The sequence below is a fragment of the Sarcophilus harrisii genome, chromosome 6 (assembly GCF_902635505.1).
Source record: "Sarcophilus harrisii chromosome 6, mSarHar1.11, whole genome shotgun sequence".
NCBI lineage: Eukaryota > Metazoa > Chordata > Mammalia > Dasyuromorphia > Dasyuridae > Sarcophilus > Sarcophilus harrisii.
In genome coordinates, this window is record NC_045431.1 from 170,199,286 (window position 1) to 170,222,011 (window position 22,726).

At 32.8% G+C, this 22,726-nt stretch overlaps 1 protein-coding gene across 7 annotated transcripts in view; it reads right to left on the minus strand.

Moving 5' to 3' along the window:
• The window catches only part of KIAA1109 (KIAA1109 ortholog), a 236,275-nt gene that overhangs the window by 46,998 nt on the left and 166,551 nt on the right, over window positions 1–22,726 (minus strand). For 5 of the 7 annotated variants that reach the window (XM_031943786.1, XM_012551896.3, XM_031943787.1 and 2 more), the window contains 10 exons: window positions 19,914–20,140; window positions 19,303–19,503; window positions 18,981–19,111; window positions 17,427–17,550; window positions 10,840–10,949; window positions 9,852–9,942; window positions 9,026–9,088; window positions 5,851–6,104; window positions 3,114–3,329; window positions 413–593 (listed from right to left, as the gene is read on the minus strand). In XM_031943786.1, the coding sequence (XP_031799646.1) occupies window positions 413–593; window positions 3,114–3,329; window positions 5,851–6,104; window positions 9,026–9,088; window positions 9,852–9,942; window positions 10,840–10,949; window positions 17,427–17,550; window positions 18,981–19,111; window positions 19,303–19,503; window positions 19,914–20,140 (1,598 nt within the window). The remainder of the gene's footprint in view (window positions 1–412; window positions 594–3,113; window positions 3,330–5,850; window positions 6,105–9,025; window positions 9,089–9,851; window positions 9,943–10,839; window positions 10,950–17,426; window positions 17,551–18,980; window positions 19,112–19,302; window positions 19,504–19,913; window positions 20,141–22,726) is intronic. The other 2 variants (XM_031943789.1, XM_031943790.1) reach the window with 2 other exon arrangements.

The following is a 22,726-nucleotide window of genomic DNA, read 5'->3' on the forward strand; positions in this document are numbered from 1 at the left end:
CACAGAAGAAACTCAGGAAATGTTTGCAAAAATGATATATGTGTATGTGTGAAAACCAGTGTGAAAGAAAAGGCAGCCAATTGACTGTAAGAAACCATCATTCCTTTTTTCTGGAATGTTTTCTTACTCCAATTCACTTAGCCAGAAAAGCTGAACCAATAAACTTATTAAATTTCTCAAGTTATCAATTACTTCCTGCCAAATTTCACTTCTTATGGAAAAAGTGAGCAGTAGAAACTGCAGGAATGACAAATTATATGACTTCTTGGAAGATAGAGGAGATTATTTAATGACAGAAAACCAGACTGCAAGAACACCACTTTTAGCATCAACCTATGGAAACAGGTTTTTTCTGTAGAAGGGAAGACAAGCATCATTATCTCATTCATTACCACAGGAACAATGTTTTCACCTTTACATCAACTCCGGGAATATAAAAGACTGTTGTCTCCAGATCACTGGGTTTAGTCTGCAGAGATGATGGCACTTTTTTGCCAGTCATTAAATGGGTAGTAGAAGCATAATTTGTTTGAAATTTCTTCTTTTTTGAGGGGGATTCTTGATCTAAACTTCTGGAACTCCGGTCATAACTTCTGCAGACAGATATACATTATTTATTATTGATAGAAATATCATAATTCTTCTGATTTTATTTTATGTGAAGCAATAAATTCATTAATATTTATTTTTGACTAATAGGGAAAATTTAGGCTAAAACTTCTTTAAAGTGAAAATAAATCAATTGTATTTTTATTCAACTCTTAGGATGTTTGAAAAAGACAATTTTATCTAACTTTGACTTGGTTTGTCTGAGTGTCATGGTAATTGGGCTTATGATGGGAGCTTAATTAACTGTGAGAAACTATGGAAATTAAAGGCTGTCTATCTTGTACACTTGGCCATCAGGTCCTCTAAGCCTTTGACTCAATCCAGCCCCTGTGTCTTGACCCCTGAAGGAGAATGATTCCCCTTCTGTTGTTCATAGAGCTTGTAAAGATGTAAGCCATCCTCCAAAGGTACTAGATTTCCTATGGCTGGGTAAACCTCAATCTCTCTCTCTTTCCAAACCCATGACACCGAATTACAAGTTGCTAAGGAAAATCCACATCTCTTCTTTACTGCCACCATTTCCTATTCTCTCACCCTGAGACACCTCAATCTCCTCTTCCCATCCTTTAGACAGGGTGTTGTGGAATCTCTATTCTATCATTAACAAACTTCCATCTTGGACCTGTTCTCATAGCTAACATAGTCCCTCATACAGGATACTCCATTTCCTGACTCTGGGCATTCTGTTTAGCTGTGCCTCCTGCCTGCATTGCTCTTCCTCTTCTTTTCTGCCCCCTTATTTCCTTCATGCTTTAGCTAAAATCCCATTTTCTCCAGGCAGCCTTCCTGATCCCCTTAAACTCTAGCACCTCCCCACTACTGATGTCTCCCACATGTCTTTATCTTGTTGGCACAACTGTCTCTCCTTTATTAGTGCAGGCACTTTCTTGTTTTTCTTTGTATCCTCAGCACTAAACACCATGCCTGACCTCAGGGAGTGTTTAATAAATATTTATTAGCTAATGAATTCTCATTATCTTTCCATCTACTGGCACTCATGTATACCTGATTTTCCTTAAAAGATAGTGCTTTGAGGTGAAAAATTGGAACAAGAGGTTTGGCAATTGTTAATGCTGTAAAGTTACTCATACATATAACCTGTAAATAAAAGGCTATTTAAAAAAAAAAAAAAAGAAAAGACAGTGCTTTGCTGGTGGTCATGATTTTTGTTATCTTCTCTGTCTCCCACCCCAATTTTGCACAAGTCGGCACATTCATTATTTCCCACTGTGACTTTATACTCTCCTTCTACCACTATCACTCAAAGGTGATTTTTTTTGAGGTTCTCCACATCAAGGTAAGTCTTCTAATACAAAACTTGATGACAGTTGTCTGTGAGCTCTTAAGGCATTCTCCCTCCTTCCATAAAAAGTTCAGTGTCTGACTTAGAGATTTCTTTCCTGTCCCAATGCCTTCCCTTATATTCTCAGTCTTCAATGCAGACTTTGAGATGCTTTCAGACAGCCCAGCCTCTTAGTGCTTGTATCTATTCAGCTCCCATGACCTATTCCCTTCCTTCCTTCATATCTCAGTGGGATGGTCACAATCCTGATTTGGTGATAATCCACCAGTATTCCACTTTCATTATTAAGTGTGAAACTCTTTGGCTGACTATACTCATCTATAACTTATTTCTCTTATTAACTTATCTCATCATGACCTTCTATCATTCCAGCACATGGTACTCTCACAGGTCTAAACATCCAACTTAACTGTACTCTTATATCTTCCCAGTCTGCACCTGGAGTAATACCCAGTTTAATGTTAGTGTTTATTTACTATTTTCTATTCCTGAATCTCCTGCCTCCTGTTCTCTGTCAAACTCCAATTTGGATTCTTTGGCTCATCTATACTGACTCTTTCAACCCATGGGCTTTTTGCTTACAAACACATGTCTATGCTTCTACTATCCTTAAAAACCTTTAAGATGAAACTATTTTTGTCTTTATCATTCATAGTTATATTTCTAGAAAAGGATTATCTATATCGACTTCCTTCTTTTCCTCTCGCTCATTTCTTGGACCTTTGGGATCTAGCTTCTGATCCCATCACTCAATGGACATTGCTCTTTCAACAATTTCTTAGCTGCTACATCTGATACTCTTTTAGTAGTCCTTCTTGAATAAGATTCAAAACCACAACTGAAGTACCAAATTCCAAGATGCTCAGGTTAGTATTCCCATATGCAATATCATCAAATCCATTCTAACAAATAAAGATAAATCAAGATGACTGTATTTCAGAAGTATGGAATTATCAAAATCACCAATGAGAGGATTATTCATAACAACCATTTAAATTGCCATATGAATTCAAGCTGCCATAAAATGCTGCATATTACTATATAGAAATTTATATGATAAGAATCAGTTACATTTAATTTATGTTTAAAATACCTAATTTAAATTTGGGACCTTCCTCCACCTCTAACCTTCATTTGACTAAATTGTGAAAGCAGTGAAGAATAAGTTCAAACGTCCTCCTCTTCCCCACTGGCCTCTCACCTTCTCAAACTTATGTCATCATGTTCTTGCAGAAGGGTTGTAGGATGCAGGACACATTTTCCACTATCAATTTCAACTCGAATATCAAGTTCGAAGTCAATATTTCTCTCTGTAGTTGTACCACTCAAATTTCTGTTGACAGGTGCTGTTGGCCAACGTTCAGTAAATAGCTGATGCACAGCAGCAAATCCTGTTGCCTTCTTACGGGAAGTATGGCTACAAAAAAGTATTTGCTCATTAAATTGTATTATAAAATATTTCTAAAAACCTGTATTTAAACAAATTAGAGCAAACATCATTAATAATTTTCTATACATATATTTTATGAAATTCATATGAAATAAAATTCAGAGAACCACAATGACTAATAAGAAAAGGTTACTAAGACTTCTATACAAGGAAAGTAATAGTTAAAATAGTATGTTTCACCGTGTACCTTGAAATGCCAGGCCAAATCTATTAAAATGTAATTTGATAAAAACAAATTTAAAACTTTGTTTTGGGTTCAAATAATTAACTTCATAAACATAATAAAGAGGAGACATGACTAGATCACAGTTCTTGTGAAAAAGATTTGGGACTTTAGATGATTATAATATCAATAAGTCAACTGTAGGACCTGGAAGCCAAAGAGATGGCATTAAGCAAAGAGGCATCAGGAATCTGCATATGAAAGTCTTGCTCTTTTTTGCCCTGCTCACATCTGATCTCAGTGCTCAGTTCTAGAGCCAAATTTCTGCAAAGGCCAATGACCTTGTGCTGGCTTTTTTCTTTTCTTATGTCCACACTCTCTTTTCTCCTCACCTCACCTCACCAACTGCATTACATTTAATGATCTCTACAGAGGAGATGACTTACAGTCAATATTCTTCAGGCCCAGACTCCCTTTTGAGCTTCAGACTAATTACCTTCTGGACATTACAAATGGGATGTCCCAGAGACCTCTTAGACTTATTCTGCCTCTCCTCTTCTCAACAGTCTTTTGCCATCCTTGCAGTCTCTCAGTTTGGTCACCTTGGCATTACCCTCATTCTTTCTGCCTCATCCTACAGAACTGATGAATTATCATAACTTGTGTATTTAGGTGCTCATTATCATCATATTATTGTCACAGCCTCTTACTGGGTTCCCCCGTCTTAATTCTCTCTCCAAACCTGTCCACACACCTGTCAAAGTGATTGGCAGATCTGACACTACTTAATAAGCTCCAATGGCTCCCTCTTGCCTCTATGAAAAAAACACAAAACTTCTCTCTTTAGTATTTAAAGTCCTTCCCATCCTGGTCCTCACCTATCATTTTAGCCTCACTGTTGATTATCTATGCCTCTTTCCCTTTTCCCCTCATAAAAATTCTGAGATTCAACCAAACTGATCCTCTTTCCATTCAGTATAGTTGCCAATTCATCTCCCATCTGCAGCTTTGCAGAAGCACAAATTATCTCTAATACAGATGTGGCTTCCTTTTCCCTGTTGTAATGATCTAGAATATTAATATGATTTTAATTTTTACCTAAGTGTATGGAGTGAAGAAAAAGAGAAATTTTATTTAAATGTAGAGAGTGAAGGAAAAGAAAAAATTATTACAACAGGGAAAAGGAAGTTACAGCTATACCTCTTAAGGATAATTTATGCTATTTGAAATAACCATATTTCCTGTTTTCTTTCTAGAAAGTGAAAGTGGCTTGCCACACTGAAAATCACCAAAAGCAATTTTATGTCTTAAAAAATACAAGACAAATTAAAAACTTTAAATAATCCAATCTCAGAAAAGACAAATGAATTAGTTGTAAATGATGTATGGGGAGGAAAAAACAATCAAACCCTGGTCCAGATGCATTTTCATAGAAGAACTTTTAAATAATACCTATATATAATTAATTACTTACAAATTATTAATACTTATACTTAATCACTGTCAAAAACAGTGTTCTATTAGACTAATTTTATAAGATAAGTATATTCTTAGTTACTAAATGAAGGATAGAGCAGACAAAGAGAACTATAGGTTAATACCTTTACTGAATAGATTACAAAATATAAAAAAAATTTGAACAAAAAGATAACAGTGATTTATTTAAAAAAAAAAACAACTAACAACAAATGATCTGTTATGATCAAGTTGAATTTGTGCTAAGGATGCAAAGAAGTTTAACACTAAAAAAAACCCATCTTATCATAATTAACCATATGAGGAGAAAAAAAATCTAAAATTAAATTTATAAGAGGATGCAGAGAAAGCTTTTGATAAAGGATGACATTTGTTTATGCTAAGGACACTACAAAGATTGGGCAAAGAAGAATTTTTTTTTAAAATACAGTAAAAAGTATCTAAAACCAAAAGCTAATATGATATGCAATGGAGAAACACTAGATACTTTCCCATTAAAAACAGGAGTGAAGAAAGGATGCCTGCCTCCTTTACCTACTGTAAGGTGTCACAATAGTAATAGTAATAGCAATAAGACAAAGAAAATAAAGGCATAAAGACAAGGCATAAAAGCAAAGATGAAACAAAATAATTTCTGTATGATACTTATAACAATTGATTTAGAAAATTGTAGGGAATTAGAAAGTAAACTGAGATAAGGCATAACTTTAGCAAAGTTACAGACCATCAAAATAAATCCACAAAAAATTATTAATCATCCAACTCCATATTTTCATATAAAGTTTTAGGGGATTTCATAAATCTTAGAAATATGTTTTGAAAAAAAAGAACAAATGTGTATTTACTTACGAGGGTTTCCTGTAAATGTAGTGCCTTTCTCTATCATGATCATCTTCCTTTTCATCCTTTTCTGAATCTTCACTGGAAGAAGATAAACTGTCATCCCGTCTCCCCTCTTCATTTTGGAATGGAATACCTTGTGAGAAGATACCTGGAGTTTTTGGTGAACTAAACATTGAGCATGATCCCTCACTGTTAGATGAGTACTGGGATGGCCCATCAATCGTTACTGACAAAAGGTCCAATTCTGTTTCCTCAGGAAACTGATGATAAAAAAGATAAATTATTAAAGTTAATACCATTTCTCAGTGCCATATCTCTGTAAGTTAAAGTTCCTCAACTTGATCAAGAAAAAAACCCCCAAAAACTAGCAAACTGGTGAATGCATGAAATGAGTATTTGTTGATACACACACACATGCAAATATACATTATATATATATATATACGTATATATGTATATATATGTATATATATATATATATATACATATATATATATGTATATAGTGAGCTTAACAGGTATTTTATATTTAAGCTTAACACTGCCCTAAAATTTTGGGACATTATATTATTAAATGAAGGAGGACAATGCAATATTATACTATCTCTTCATTCTGAACTTAAAATCTGCCTTATGTCAAAATAAATGACAAATTAAAAACGTATATTTTAAAATTAAAGCAAAAGTCAGACATGCAGAAGCAACAGTTTTAAGTATATAATCACTTGTAAATCAAAAATACATAAGCGTGAATTAGAGAAAGAATAGCATGCAGTGTTACTATGAAATTTTTGGTAATCTCAAGATAGTTATGTTAAGTATTTTGGGTAAAGATAAAATCAATAATTGAAAAAGATGAAGCAGTCAAATATAGTCATATAATTAAACATTTATAATATTTTTTAAGTTTTATAAATGTTTAATTATACAACTATAATAACAACTTCTATTAGAAATTTAAGTGTTACATGACATTTAAAATTATTACTGATTAAATGGTGAACTGTCAATTGTAATTTCAAACAATTCTGAGGTAAGTGTACTTTATAAGAGATATGTGCTCTTGAATAAGTCTAAAATTGCATTTTTGTATGCAAAATCACATTTTATATTCACTTGAAAGCTCACTATTTAAAAGAATTTTATGAAAGTTTTTGTGATACAAATTATCATTAAATTAACTATTTTCAAGTTTAGCTATTTGCATATTATATTATTAAAATTGGGCATAATTCTACTTAGCAAAACCTTTAACAATTGCTACTATTCCAACCCAACAAATTCTTGTGGCTGATTTGAGTTTTTTATTAATGATTTGAATAAATTTAAGGTTTTTTTTTTAAATGTGAGGCTTTTATATGCGTAAGCACGTATGACAGAGAAATGGATACACACAAACACTGTATATGTGTATATACTGTATGTATGTGTGTATATTTTGTGTGTGTGCTCATATACATATGTGTATTATGTATAACCATCAAATCTTTAAAACCACACTAAGATTTTGGAATACCCTTTATGTGTAATATATAAACTCATAAATGTATATGCATCATGGATTAAATATAATGTATATGTGTATATAATATATCTATGATAAAATATATGTCATGTATATATCATGATGCAAGCATAATATGTGAATTGGACAAGATAATACCTAAAAGTCACTTCTGGCTTTAAATTGATATAATTTTTAAACAAAGTTTTTTATTTCTCCTATTGATAACCATAGAGTTTTACAATCATTTTGCTTTTCTAAAAGTGCCCTAACTTCACCCTCTAATAGCTGGATGATTTCACTTTCTTTATCAAACAAAAGGAAAAGTCATGTTTCAAACTCTCTAAGAGCAAGCACCCTTAGATAAACTCTAGAAGTAGATCAGGCTATGATCTATTTCATTAGCCATTACTCATTTTGTTCTCTCTTCTTTTCTGATAGAACTCATATCAAAAACTTTTCTTGGGTGAGCCTCTATCCTGCTATTATTTTTTTTACTTATATTATTATTCTCGGATGACTAACTGATGGAGTTGATAGAAATGGTCAGAATACAACTAAAAAAATGTTCTGTGGACTATCAAGTAGGTGTCTTTTATGATCAAAGAAAAGCTTTTATCTTCTAAGTTTATCTTCTGGTAGATTTATTCAATATATTAGATGACAGATAACAAACTATTCTAGTCTCACATTGTTTTAAATTCTTATTTGGTCTCTCTATGTTGAAAGTTTGTCATTCTATGTATTTTTAAGATATATCTGGTATTGTACCATTTATTATTAATATAAAAGGCAATATGGTAGTGGATAGAGTTCTGGGATTAGTCAGGATGAATTGGGTTCAAATTTGACTTTTGATATGGGGGCAGGCAGATAATACTGTGGATAGAGTTCTGGAGTAAGATTTGAGTTCAATTATAAACTCAGAAACTTAATAGCAGTGTGATGCAAGGCCAAATCACTTAATCTTTACTTGTTAAAGTTTCCTTATCTGTAAAATGTGGATAATAATAGTACTAGCTCCTAGGACTATTGTGAAGATCAGATGAAATAATAAACATAAAGCTCTTAGCACAGCACCTGGCACACAGTAAGTGTTATATAAATGTTCATTATTATAGCTATTATAATACATAGCTGTTGTAGCCATATGATATACTAGGCAAGTCACTTAAACCTCTGTGTGGCTCAGGCAACTACTAAGGGCTATTTATACTAAGTTACAAATGAATTTTTTTCTGCCTTGGATTGAAGGAGTTAGTGACCGTGATGATGAAAATGAAGAGAGGATGATGATAGATAAGTCTAATAAGGGACTCAACAAACTGGTATAGTTTGCTCCATTTTTGGGTTCAACACTTGTATCTGTTCAAGTTCTTGGCTTTTAAACTCTAAAAATTGAAAGGAGGAATGTTTAATTTTTAAAAATATTAAATGAACGTTTTAAATATTTTTAAAAAGCTGTTAGGTACTTTCCTCTTTGAACATATTATACATGTGTATTATACAAATTATATATGGTGCCAGGCTTACACAAAATTATTAGAATAATTTTAAAATTCTCTGTAAGGTTTTTTAAATTTGAGTTTAATCTGAAATAAGAGGAAGATAATTTGAAAACAGATTTTGCGGAAAGTTAATTAGCTTTATAGCATAATTTGTGTTCTTTTACCAGTACCTTAAAATATACTTCCCCTGGACATCGGGATTGTTGTGCATTTCCCCAAACTGTATTATTCAACTTAATTAAAATGACAAAGAAAAAAAATTAACAAAATTCATAAAATAAAAACAGTAGCTACTTCATAAAAAGCATGATGAAGAGAATGAAACAAAGATCTCAGCTTCAAATCTCACATACAGTGGATGGTTACTTTGACAATATTGATTCTGAATTAATTTTTAACTTTTCATTTGGAACTATATTCTTAAACTCACATATCCTATGTGATATCAAAAAGTTGATGTCATCTTGTACAACTTAACAACATATCCTTAAACTCACAGTATCCTATGACAACAGAGATAGCATAAATACAATCATGCAAAAGCTATCATAGCTTGAAGTAAATATTTACTTAAAAGGAAAGCTAATCAACTAAAAGAAAAACTTTTGCTACCTGGTAGTTAACATAGATTGGTTCTCAAAGTGCTCCTAAGGACCATTTGTGATTTGTTAGCTGATATCTCATAGCATAAGTTTACAACACAACTTTATTTGTATTTCTGTCAAAAGTAATTATGCCATAAGCAAATCCAATTTTCTCAATAATTTTGATGAAACGCTTTTTGGTGTTAACAAATGAAAACAGGTAGGGTATATGGACTGTGGGATAGTTGTCCAAGTTGAATTCTGTGAATTTAAAAAAGTTTGAGAATCTTTAATCTATATTCTTTTGGATGCCTCTTAAAATTGTATATTTTTGTTTTTAAATTGTTATTGAAATTACCAAAAACTGACAAATTATTCCTAGCTGTAATATAATATGTAAGATTTCTCTTACTGGATCCTGGATATTGAATGTTACTCTGGGTCCAGGAGATGCTGCATCTACACGAATTTCCGGGAGCTCTTCATTTTCTCCTAATCGAGAACTGCAAGCCATATAAAAGAGAGAAACATCAAATAGCACAACATTTTATTTAAAATTTACTAAGTACATCAATAATTACATTATTGTTCTACATCTCAAAATTGGGATCATTCACTCATTTCATTTTGGTATAATCACTTCAACAAAAATTAATGGATACTTGGAGAAAACTTGATCTAGAAAGAATCTTTGTGATTACCTAGTCCAAGCATTTTCTTTTACAAATAGGACACAAAGATATATAAGTATGAACTGTCTTCCTATGGTTATAATAGTAATTAAAACTGATTTAGAAACAAAATCTTAAAAGCCTGCAGCTCTTTACATCATACTAAACCTTGTTAATTTGTAGAACCAGGCCAAAAAAAAACTATCCACCCACCTTTTGCTTCCCTTAAAAAAAAAGGACGATGCTAATCTTAGCATTTCACTTCACAACTTAACAAGTTTTTCTTTTGGATAAATTAATATATATTACGTGTGTGTGTGTGTACAGACACAAAGATTAAAAATACATCTGATTTTCCTTAGATATCTCACAATAAACTAAACACAAATTATTCTTGAACTAGTGTTTCTGGTGCCAATCAGTTTAAAACACACATTTTCAGGGCCTGTTGCACTTGTTCATAACACTATAAATTTCATCTTAAAATTTGGGAACAAACACATGTTTTGTTATTTGTCTTAATCAATTATCTTATTATCCATCTGAAAAAAAATGGTTTTTTCTTACTTCTTGGAGCATGACCACAAGTTTTTTAAGAAGCGAAGAGGGGGCATATAAAGTATTTTAGTTCACATGTAATATTCTATTATTGAAGACTATTATTGAAGACTATTGAAGCTAATTTTATTAGCTAACTACAAATATTTTTCACACATATCTTTCTATTACCTTGATCTTTCTGTTCGTTTAAGAGGTGGTCTTCCAGAAGCAGCAATACTTTTTGACCGGCTATAACTGGGCTTATAGCCTAGACCCCATTTATCTTTCAGTGAAGCAGCCTGAAAAAATGGATGAAAAATTAGCATTTTGTAAAATATCGATTATTTAAAAATTTTTTCTCACAAAAAGAATGAAATTCTACTTATTCTTTTTCTTATTGAAAAAATTTCAAGATTAATCAGTGATAAACTAGTCACTATAATATAATATTGTGAATTTTAAAAAATAATCAAAAATAAATAAAAACTACAGCGAAAATTTTGACACTGTATTCCAAGAAGTCAAATTTTGTTATAACAGAAATACTCCAGGAATCATATTCTCTATTTATAAAGGTAAAGTTCAGTTGCTTAGGAGTAACAAACAATAAAAAGTTGATGAGAATATAGGACAATTCCTAAATATAATTGGCAAAGCTAAATACAGTATCACAATGAACCACTTGTAAACTGAGGATAATAGGAGAAGGAAAAATGTGTATAAGAGGATAAGTGAACAAAAAATGGCACTCCTCTCATTTTTAGTCTCCTTAATGAGCTATGAATTCTCAGAGTGAGGTGGGGGAAGACTAGGTTGTGATTATTCTTGTTTTGCTTTTTCTTTACTCAAGGTTTCTAAGTAAGAATTAATAGTGTCTATTTGTTACCAAAAAAATTTTTTTTTTAGTATAGAGGAGGTATAAAGAAGAAAAATTGCTTGAAAATAGAAAAAAAAAGTTGATGTCATCTTGTACAACTTAACAAAATTGGAAACATTCTACTGGAGCTCAAGAACTATAGCTATGAGGAGTAAAAGTATAGTTCCCTCAAAGCAAGGTTATCTCTAGGGGTCTGAGCTGTAGCAATGTGGTTGTCCCCATTTGGGAACCTCTCTGACAAGCCAGTATGAAAACAAAGAAATGTGATTAAGTCAATGCAGGAGAGAAAAGAATAGGATTTCGGTGTCATGTTGAGAAAAAGAAAAAAGAAAAACATTCAGACCTATTTTTAATGAAAATAACTTTAACAACTAAGAGGAAGATGCATTATGAGAAGAAAGAAACTTGAGGCAAGGGGAACAACTGTAAAGTTATTGCAAAAATCCAAGATTATTAATTGATCTAGTGCTGAACTAAGATAGCAGCTGTGTGAGTGGAGTAAGAAGATACAAGAAATGCTTTGGACTTAAAAGGAAAAAAAATTGAGAATGATAAAGATGACAAGAAGACTGAATCTGGGTCAATAGAAAAATGAGATATTTTCAGCTGAAACAGGTAAGTTCAGAAAAGAAGACAGTTTAGAAAAGATGAGTTCTGTTTTGGACATAATGTATTTGAGATATCTACAGAACATCTTGACTGAAATATGCCAAGTGGCAGTTATATATTACTAAGTAGTTTAGGGAAAAAATAAAGGCTGGGTAAATAGATCTGAAAGTTATCTGCACAGAGATAATTAATCCTATGGGAGCTGATAAGATCACTAAGTGAGATATAGACAGAGAAAAGAAGGCAAATGACAGAACTGTGGTAGATAACTGAAGTTAATGGACATAACATGAAGATACAATAAGAGAGAGATGGGAATGAGAAATGAATATTTCTCTATTATATTTAATAACTCATTATTCTATTAGGACTAAAGTTTTTCCTCTTTTTTACTTCCTCAGCCAGAAATCAGAAGTGTGGAAAATCTCTCTTAAAGATTTACAGGCTAAGATCTAATCAGACAGCAAAAGAAATTTTAAGTTTAGTCTATTGGGTGTATTCCTACTCATTGTGTTTGTTCAGACAAGTCCTGGGAAAATGTTGGCTCTCTCTTATATCAAAACACATGATAAGGAAATTAATGTCTCTTAGACTAAGATTTGAGTGACCTAAGTCATGAACATCATGATATTCTACATTCCACCTGATAAAGCAATCAAAGTTGATTAGGCATCACTCAGGAACACCTAATCTTCGAAGGTAAACCATAAGCCCTACCACCATTGCAAATTAGGAATCTTAGGAATCTTTATGTGAGATGGCCAAATCACCATCTTTTTATCAATAATCTGCTGACCTTATTAATAAAATGATTTAATTACTCAGAAACTATGTTTCTTGAATCTTTAAAATCATCACAAATGAGAGAGTACAAAAATCCATATGAAGGAATATGCCCAGAAGGAGGTCTCCAACCATGTCCAGGGATGAAGACTAAGAGAAAGTAATTAGATTCGGCACTTATAAGGATCACTTTGGAAAGAGAAGTTTCAGCTGAATGATGAGACTGCAAGGCAGACTGTAGAAGGTTTATAAGAGAAGAGAGGAAATGGAAGAACAGAGTATAAGCAGATTTTTCAAGTTTAATTGAGAATAAAAGAAAGGATAGTAAGATGACAGATGAATTAAAGACCTTGGTTCAGTTTGAAGGAAGCAGGGAAATAGTCAATAAAGATAGAAGATTAAAAAGCATGAGAATAAAGGTGAGTGCAATCTGCTAAAGAAGATGTGAAAAATTAGGTTCAAGGGCACAGTACAGAAAGAAGGGCTGACCTTGATATCATCTGAGGCTGGTGTAAAGGAGCATATAGTGGTAGATGATGTCAGATGGATTGGGGATAAGGAAGAAGGAAGAAGAAAGAGCTCTTGTTAAACAGCCACATTTTTTTTCACTAAAGTAAGAAGTGAAGACCTCCACTTGAAGAGCTGGGGACTATAAATGGTATGGGAGGATTAAGTGGAAAGTATTTGTATTAAATGCAATTAAACAAACAAACAAAAAAAAAAAAACTGAAGTAGTAGGATGGCCTTGATATAGTTAAAATCAAACTGAGATAGAGTAAATTTTTTGTGGGCTTTTCTTAGTAACCTCATCAATTCACATGAGTTTAATTTTATTCTGTATGCCGTAAATCCTAGATCTGTCAATCTAGCCTCAATCTCTGTCCTGGGCTTCTAGAAATGTGTGACTAATTTCTACTTGCTTACTGGAAATTTTAAATTGTATGTTTGAAAAACAGCTCAAACTCAACATATCCAAAGCTGAATTAAATTATCTTTCCCCTCAAATACTTGTTTCTGAATTTTCCTTTCTGTTAAGGTCACAACCATTCTTCTAGCAGCCCAAATTTATAGCTTTGTTACCTTGGAATACTCATTCTCTTTCATTTACATATCTATTACCACTTAGTAAACTCTGCCATTGTTACTTCTATAAGATCTCTTGTTTTTGACCCCTCTTTTTTACTAAGCGAGCTAACATTTTAGTGCTGGCCATCATTATCATCTTCCTATTGCAATGCTCTGCTCAGTGGTCTTTCTACCTCAAAGATCTTTCTCTCCAACCTTTCTCTACAGGGCTGTCCAATGATTTTCCTTAAGCTTAGATATGATTATGACTCTTTCTTCCTCTGTGCTCCAGGAGCACCCTACTGCCTTTAAAATAAAATGAAAAAAATGATTGGCTTTTGTTGCCTTTTACACTAAAGCCCCAAACTCCCTTTCTAGGAAGTATGCATATCATTACCCTTCTGCTCTCCATTTCCCCTTTTCCTGACAAAAGGAAAAAGGAAAAGGAAATATTATGGAATATTATTTGTTCTGTAAAAAATGACCAGCAGGATAATTTCAGAGGGGCTTGGAGAGACTTATACTGATACTAAGTGAAATAAGCTGAACCAGGAGATGATTATACACAACAACAAGAAGATTATATGATGATCAATTCTGAAGGACGTGGCTCTCTTCAACAATGAGAGGATTCAAACCTGTTCCACTTATGCAGTGATGAAGAGAGCCATCTACACCAAGACAGAACCATGGGAACAGAGTGTGGAAAACGACAAAGCATTCTTACACTCTCTGTTAATTGTTTGCATTGTGTTTTCTTTCTCAGTTTTTCTTTTTCTTCCTTCTTGATCTGATTTTTCTTGTGCAACAAGATAACTGTATAAATATGTATACATATATTGGATCTAACATGTATTTCAACATATTTAACATATATTGGACTACCTGCCAGCTAGGGAAGGCAGTGGGGGAAAGAAGGGGAAAATTTGGAACAAAGGTTATGCAAGGGTCAATGTTGGAAAAATTTTCCATGCATAAGCTTTGTAAATAAAAAGCTTTAATAAAAATAATAATAAAAAAAAAGAATAAGCAGGCAAAGAAAGAACCCAACCACAGAAAGCTACTATGGGAATAGGAAAGACTATAGTCCATCTTTAGAGGAGGATAGTGATATTAAAAAGAAAAAAAAAAGCCTCTACTATTCCAAAAAATAATGTTACTTGCCTAAAAAAAATTTATAGAAGAACTCAAAAAAGACTTTAAAAATCAAACGAGAGAGATTGAGGAAAAACTAAAAAGTAAACAAGAACAATCCAACAACAACAACAACAAAAAGATTACAAAAAGATAAAGTCAACCAAAAGAAAAGGAGACAGAGTCTTAAAACTGAAAAGGACTCTTTCAACATTACAACTGGGCAAGGGGAAGCCAGGGAAGTTATAAGAGACCAAGAAATAATAAAACAAAATATAAGAAAAGTCCACTGATCACCACCTGAAAGATATCCTACAAGAAAAACCCATAGGAACATCACAGTTAAATTCTGAAAACCCCCAGATCAAAGAGAAAAAATTATGAATAACAAGAAAAAAACAGTTCAAATATGACAGAGCCACAATTAGAATCACACAGGACTAGCAACAGCTACATTAAAAAGGCGACCACAGGTCTCTTGGAACACTATATACTTAAGAGGTAAAGAACCAGGATTACAGCTAAAAATATCATATCCAAGTTAAGCATAACATTGAATGGGAAAAAAAAAGATATTCAATGAATTGCCAGACTTTCAGAATTTGATTGTACAAAAAGACCTGAACCAATAGAGAATTTGATATATAAGATCCAGGAGAAATATAAGATAAACAACAAAGACCAACTTCAAGGTACTCAATAAGGACAACTTGTTTTAAATGCTTCATACATGGAAATGTAAACCATAAATCTTAAGATTGTCATTAGTAATTGGGTGGTTTGAAAGAAAGACTGGGGTAGAGCTAAGTATGACTTGACTCTAAAAAGCAAAACCATGTAGCAAAAGATAAAAAGATTAATTGGGTTACAGGAACGAGGTGCAGGAACAAGAACTGACACAGGTTAGATGGGGAAAGAGGACTGGTAGTTCTGGAATCCCATGAACACTGGAAATGGGATAAAGAGGGAACAATACACATATGTCTCTTAGAAGGGCATAAAAGTCTTCTAAATTCATAAAGAAATAAGGAGAGGAAACAGGATAAGATGGGAAGTAGAGAAGGCTGTCTAGATTAATGGGAATGAGATAAAAAAGGAGAGAAAAGGTGGGGAAAAGGATGGGGGATAGCTTAAGTAATAGCAAGACAAGGTAGCAGGTAAAAGTAAAGCAGAGGAGTCAGCAGGGATAGAAATAAACATAATGATCAGAAGCAGAATTTATTAGAAAAAAAAAAGCAGAGGTAGTAATCATTGATCTCAAAGTTAAAGCTAAAAGTTTTAGTCAAAAGATAAAAATAAGGAAATTAATATATGTCAGCCACATTAATCAATATTGTTTTAGACTATTTAAAAGAATTAAATACCATAAGGTTGGAATGTTGCTATGATGTAGGAAATAATGTGTTGGTGGATATGGAGAAAGGATAACGTCAGAGAAAAAGAGAACGAGGATAGCACAGTCTTAAACAGATATATATGAATATATATGTATATACAAGTACACATATAAATGTGTTTATATATGTGTATAACACATGTATATAAGCATTACATATACATGTGTTATACACACATATATATGTGTATATATATATATACACACACATGTATATATATAAAATTTTAAAAAATATATAATTATAACTTCTTGGGAGAGGTAGGAGGAGGAAAAGGGGAAAAAAGTAAAAAAGTAAAAAATGTACTGCAGAGAATAAAAGAAAATCTACAAGGAAAGCTCTGAACACAATGTATAGTACTTATTATATAGGCTTTTTTAAAATGGAAATTTATTACTTCATATTTTGAATCCTCTAACTGTTCTGCTGTGTATATGGCAATTTCTCCCCCTCTATTTTCTCCCCCCCCCTCCCACTTTTTTGTATTTAAGCTAATTAAATAATTAAATAAATGAATAAATAAATAAATGAAAGAGCAAGTGGGCAACTAATACAATGTGAAGGAAAGGCAACATAAATAGAAGGCTGTATAGCTCACAAATATCCATACAAGATCAATAAAAAGACTACAGAAAGGATTTCACCATGTTGGGTGGATCCTATTCTGAACCTGAGGAAGATGATGAGAAAGCCAATGTTAGAATATTACCTGAATGAGATAATAATACTACCACACTATTAAAACACTTTGCATTCCTGTTTGGGATGAAAAATCTATTTTTGCAGAACTACAAATTATAAAGTTTATAATGTCCCTATTTATTTTATAAAAACATTTTCTTTCAACATATTTAAAAGTTTAGAAATATTTTATGGTTCCTTAAAAAAAAGTTTCTTCAACATTTATTTACCCGCATACTGGACCTTCGCAATTTTTTGCGGACATCTCTACGAATATCATTCACTGCAACTGACTCTAACTGTTGATATCGTTGAATTTCTTGATTAATTGTTCCTTCACTTGCACCCAGTTTTCTGGAAGAAAAACCAAGCGCAATAACTATTTTTTAATAATAAAGCACTTAGAAAAGGAGGGGATATTTTCTACTTTCGCCTTTTAACAAAAGTTCAGCAAATTAAAGTGGACTACAAAGTCTTTAGTTTGTTGGGCAGTCAATATAGTTCCAATGCATGGAGATGAATGGCACACTTCATGAAGTGTACATTTTCCTTGAGTATGATAATTACTCTCTGTTTCTGATGGACTGATAGTCCCAAGTAAGGATACTATTAAATAAGCATTAGATGTATAAAAACATTATACTCATTTTTTTTTGGTAATCCATGCTTGGGCATATATCACAGGACTTGAGAATTTTATCTTAAAAGAAAACTGTATGATATTGTAAAACGCAAAATTCGCATTCAAGAAATTCAAATAACAATAGTAACAGAAACTATGTATCATAAAAAAATGCATTTATATGAAGTGTAAGGAAGTCCTAAGATGAAATCTGACTTTACTAAGTCAGTTAACCTCTGTATATTTCAGTTTTCTTCATCTATAAAATAAGAATAGTAGCACCCAACTTATATTTCTATATATACATCCAAAAATAGAAACGTAAGACTTTGAAAACTTTAAAATATTAAAAAATTGGTAATCCTTATTGAGAAAGGAAAAAATTGGAAATCAAGCGGATGCCCATCAATTGGGGAATAGCTGAACAATTTGTGGTATATGAATGTGATAGAACATTATTGCGCTGTAAGAAATGTTTTAGAAGAACCTGGGAAGACTTATATGAACAGATGCAAAGTAAGTTAAGCAGAACTAGGAAAACACTGTACATAGTTACAATAATATTGTACAATGATCAACTGTGAATGATTTAAGTTATCCTCAGCAATACAATGATCCAGACAATTTTGGATGACTTAATGATGAAAAAAACTATTCATCTCCAGAGAAAGAACTGAGGGAGTATAAATATAGATCAAAGTATACTTTTAAAATTTTCTTTATTTTTTTATGTGTTTTCTTTTGTAACATGGCTAATATGGAAATGTTTTGGATGACTTCATATATATGAGATAGAGAGAATTTAAAAACCCAAATTTTAAAGTATTAAATGTTAAAAAATTTTTAAATATATAATTGAGAAATATTTAATGAAGTAAATAAAAATATATTGAAGGGGGAGAAAGAAAGATTAATATCTTCAACTAAGTAATTTGGTGAAAGAGTCAAAAAACCTGGGTTCTAATTCCTGGCTCTTAATTTGCTAGTAGTGTTATTCTGGACAAATCTCTTAATCTCTTGGCAGCTTCACTTGTTTCTTCATTTGTAAAAGAAAGGAACTAAGTAATAGCACATTCAAAGTTCTTTACATATAAGAGTTTGATTTTGCTCTTATCAGAATCAGGAATAATCAATTAAATCAATGGTAACCATCCATACATACTTGAGATCATCAATTACTTTGGCCTGTTCATTAAGTTCCCTAATATCCACAATGCGCTTCATGATTTTCCTCCCTCTCAATTCCCCTGGTTGGGTACAGGATGCTCCTGGCCTTCGATAATCTACAACTTCCTGAAAAATCAAATGCATATTTGTGAACATTTAGACTATTATGAAAAAGCACATCTAAATTAACACAAAATTAACATTTGAGATCAAAAAGAGCATGCCAGAATCAAGGGAATCTGTTGAGCTGATTAGAGAGATTCGTTAGTGATCTATGTCTCATCATGTTCACTCAGACTCCTTTAATTACCACCTACATTTCCCCATGAGTGAGCCCTGCATGCTTTCTTATGTGTCTGGTTGGACTGAAAGGCAGCACTCATCTCTGATCCAAACAGATATTCTGCAGGAACAGAATAACGCTGATTTAGGGGTGCCAGTCCCAGAAGGTGATTTACAAGTCGCTGCCCAAAGGTAAGCTTGTTGACATCTCCACATATTGAACTTCCATCTGAACTCTAAATGATAAATAGCACAATTAGTGTCTTCCTTTTTTCCTGAGAATAGAAACAGTTTCATGGTACAACAGTAAGTGTTCTAAAATCCAATTTATTAAAATCAGAATGAAAACAAGAGAATGATTTCTTTTATTTAGCTAATGAATCCTAACCATTTGACATTATAAATTTTTTTTGACTTTGGATTTTCACCTGCACATTAAGGTACAAGGAGGCCCAAAATTTTAGGAAACAGAAAAACCAAGTAAAATGAGCAGAGGGCTTCAATACCTCTAAAGATCAGTGTCTCCACAGCACTGAGTATCTCCAGCTGATAACATGTAGAAGCAGTATTATTATTATTGGCACAAGGTAAAGCCAGCCCATGAGATATCCCATTGCTAAGGGGGAGAAGGAGAGGAACGACTTACAGCATGCACAGTGGGTGACATCGTGTCCGTTTCATCTTCATCTGACAGATCTGCAATATTCACTGAGCTGAGGTCAGCAATGTCATCCACATCTTCCTCTCCTGTCAAGGTGGTTAGGGTGTTTCCTAAAGCATTCAGCCTCTTCCCAATGTTAGGATCCATATGGACATCAATTCCACACATTTTCCACAACACATTGAGTGTCCAGGTCCCAGCACTGCTACTTTCTGTTCAAAGACAAAAGAGAGATGCAGTTCTGCAAGTTATATCAACATGAATATAAATACTAACAGAAGGAATGAGAAAAGACATAGATATATGCACCACAGTAGATCATGTGGAGTGGAAAAAGTCAACAGTATGTACTGTATTTTGTATTGTTTTTGAAAATTAAACATACAGGAGCAGCTAAATGATGCAGTGAATAGAACACTGACCCTCAGGTCAGAAGGACTTGAATTCAATTCTGGCTCCAGATGCTAAACACTTACTAGTTGTGTGACTCTAGGCAAGTCTACTCCCTTAACAAAATAAGTAAATATATAAAAATTAAATAAAATTAAAATTAAAAATACAAATTTGGACTATCTCAAATGCTAACATTCTACCATTTAGGTGCTTTTGTATCTCTTTGACGCCATCTACCAATTGCAAGTTAGCACATTTTAATGCAATAAAAAAAAAAAAAAAAAACAGTCTTGAAGCTGCCTAGAGCTACTTGGTATCAGAGGCTGGGCTTTAACCCAGATCTTCCTGGCTCTGAGGCTGCCACTCTGACTACATCAAATGGTTTTTCTTAACTATAACAAGAATCATACAATTATATTATGATTGGTACATCAGATTTCCCTTAGTTCAGGTCAGTTTTACCTCAAACTTATACCCCTCTCCCAATGAATACCCTAATTTTATACTCTTGTTCATCCTGAACAAATGTATTTTCCTTAAGTATTAATTACCCTAGTTTAGGAAACGTCAGCATTACATTGCTTACTAAAAAGAGTCCAAATTTAATATTGATATTAATAGTTATCACATATATAGCTCTTAAAATATATATATACATATATATATATATATATATAATTTTATCTTTCCTCAGAATGACCAAGTCCATCTAAAATCTAGCTGAAAATTGTCTTTTCATTCTTATTAATTAAACTCTGACCAACTCAACTCTAGACTATTCAGAAGCAAGACAAAATAAAAGAATTGCAAAATTAAAAGAGAAATTGGCTCCCTTCCTGACTCAAATAGCAACAAATGTCAAATAAAGTAGTAGCATAATCAAGAAAAATCACCTTATAGAAAAAAAAGATTAAATAAGTGAGCTATAAAAAAGCTAAAGAAATGATGAATATACTAAGGAGTTAAAGAAATAGGGGCAGAGCCAAAATGTTAGGGAATAGGCAGGTCTTTGCCTGAGTTCTTCCGGTTTCCTTCAGAATCAACGCTAAAATCAAGCCTCTAAATGGGTTTTAGATTAAACAACCCAAAAATATTTGAAGTCTTCCAGCAGAAGAAATTTTGGAAGAATTTCAGGAAAGGTCTGTCTCAGTTGGGTTGGATGTGACGCAGCCCAGCACAGGGAGGCCCACGGCGGAGTACCAGGGGAATCACTGGGAGGCTCTTAGCCAAAATACAGTGGCTTTGGCTACTCTATCCTGGTTCAGAAGCCAGTGGATCAACAGACTAGCTGTGAAACATCCAATGCTACAGAAGGCAAATGGTGAGCCTTTGAACTCCAGCATAACAAAGTGGGCTTGGCCACAAACCCAGCATGGGAAGGAAGCCAGTAGCTTCAGCAGCATAGCACTAAGCCCTTGTCTGTCATCCTGTAGAGGAAATACAGGACAATCTTCCCTTTGTATAAAGAACAGACCTCAACCTTTACAAATGAGGAAAAAAGCAAAAAGAGTCCTGACCACAGATAGCTATTATGGAGACAAGGAAGAACAGACTTCAAATCCTGAGGACACCAAGGCAAAATGTCTCCAGACGAAGCCTCAAAGAGTGATATGAGTTGCTCTGAAGAATTTAAAAAGGATCTTAAAGTAGAGTTAGAAGAAAAATGGGGAAAGGAAATAAGAGCTTTGGGAAAGGAAACAGAAATTGAATAGAACAACTCTTTAAAAATACAATTGATGAACAGGGGAAAGCATACTAAAGAAAACCACTCCTTATAAAACAGATTTCACAAAATGAAAAAAAGAAAATAACTCCCTGAAAAACAAAATTGGTGAAATGGGGGGAAAAAACCGAACTGGTGAAATAGAAAAAAAAAATCCAATGAGCAAAATAACTTATTTAAAAATTCAACTGGCCAAATTCAAAAGGAAGAGAAAAAGAAAACTGAAGAAAATAATTCACCAAAAATTAGAATTGAACAAATGGAAGTGAATGACTCAATGAGAAATCAGGAATCAATAAATCAAAATTTAAAAAAAGAAGACGAAAATGTAAAATATCAGATAAACAACTGACCTGGCACACAGATCTAGGAGAGATAATCCAAGAATTATTGGACTATCTGAAAATCATAATGAAAAAAGAACCTAGACAACATCTTTCAAGAAATCCTCAAGGAAAATTGCTTTGATGTCCTAGAACAAGAAAGTAAAATAGCCATTGAAAGAATCCACCGATCACCTCTTGAAAGAGACTGCAAAATGAAAATTCCAAGGAATATTGTAGCTAAATTCCAGAATTATTAGTCAAGGAGAAAATACTTCAAGCAGCAGAAACAATTCAAATATCAAGAAATTACAATCAGTGCTATTCAGGACCTAGCACCTTCCATATTAAAGGATCTA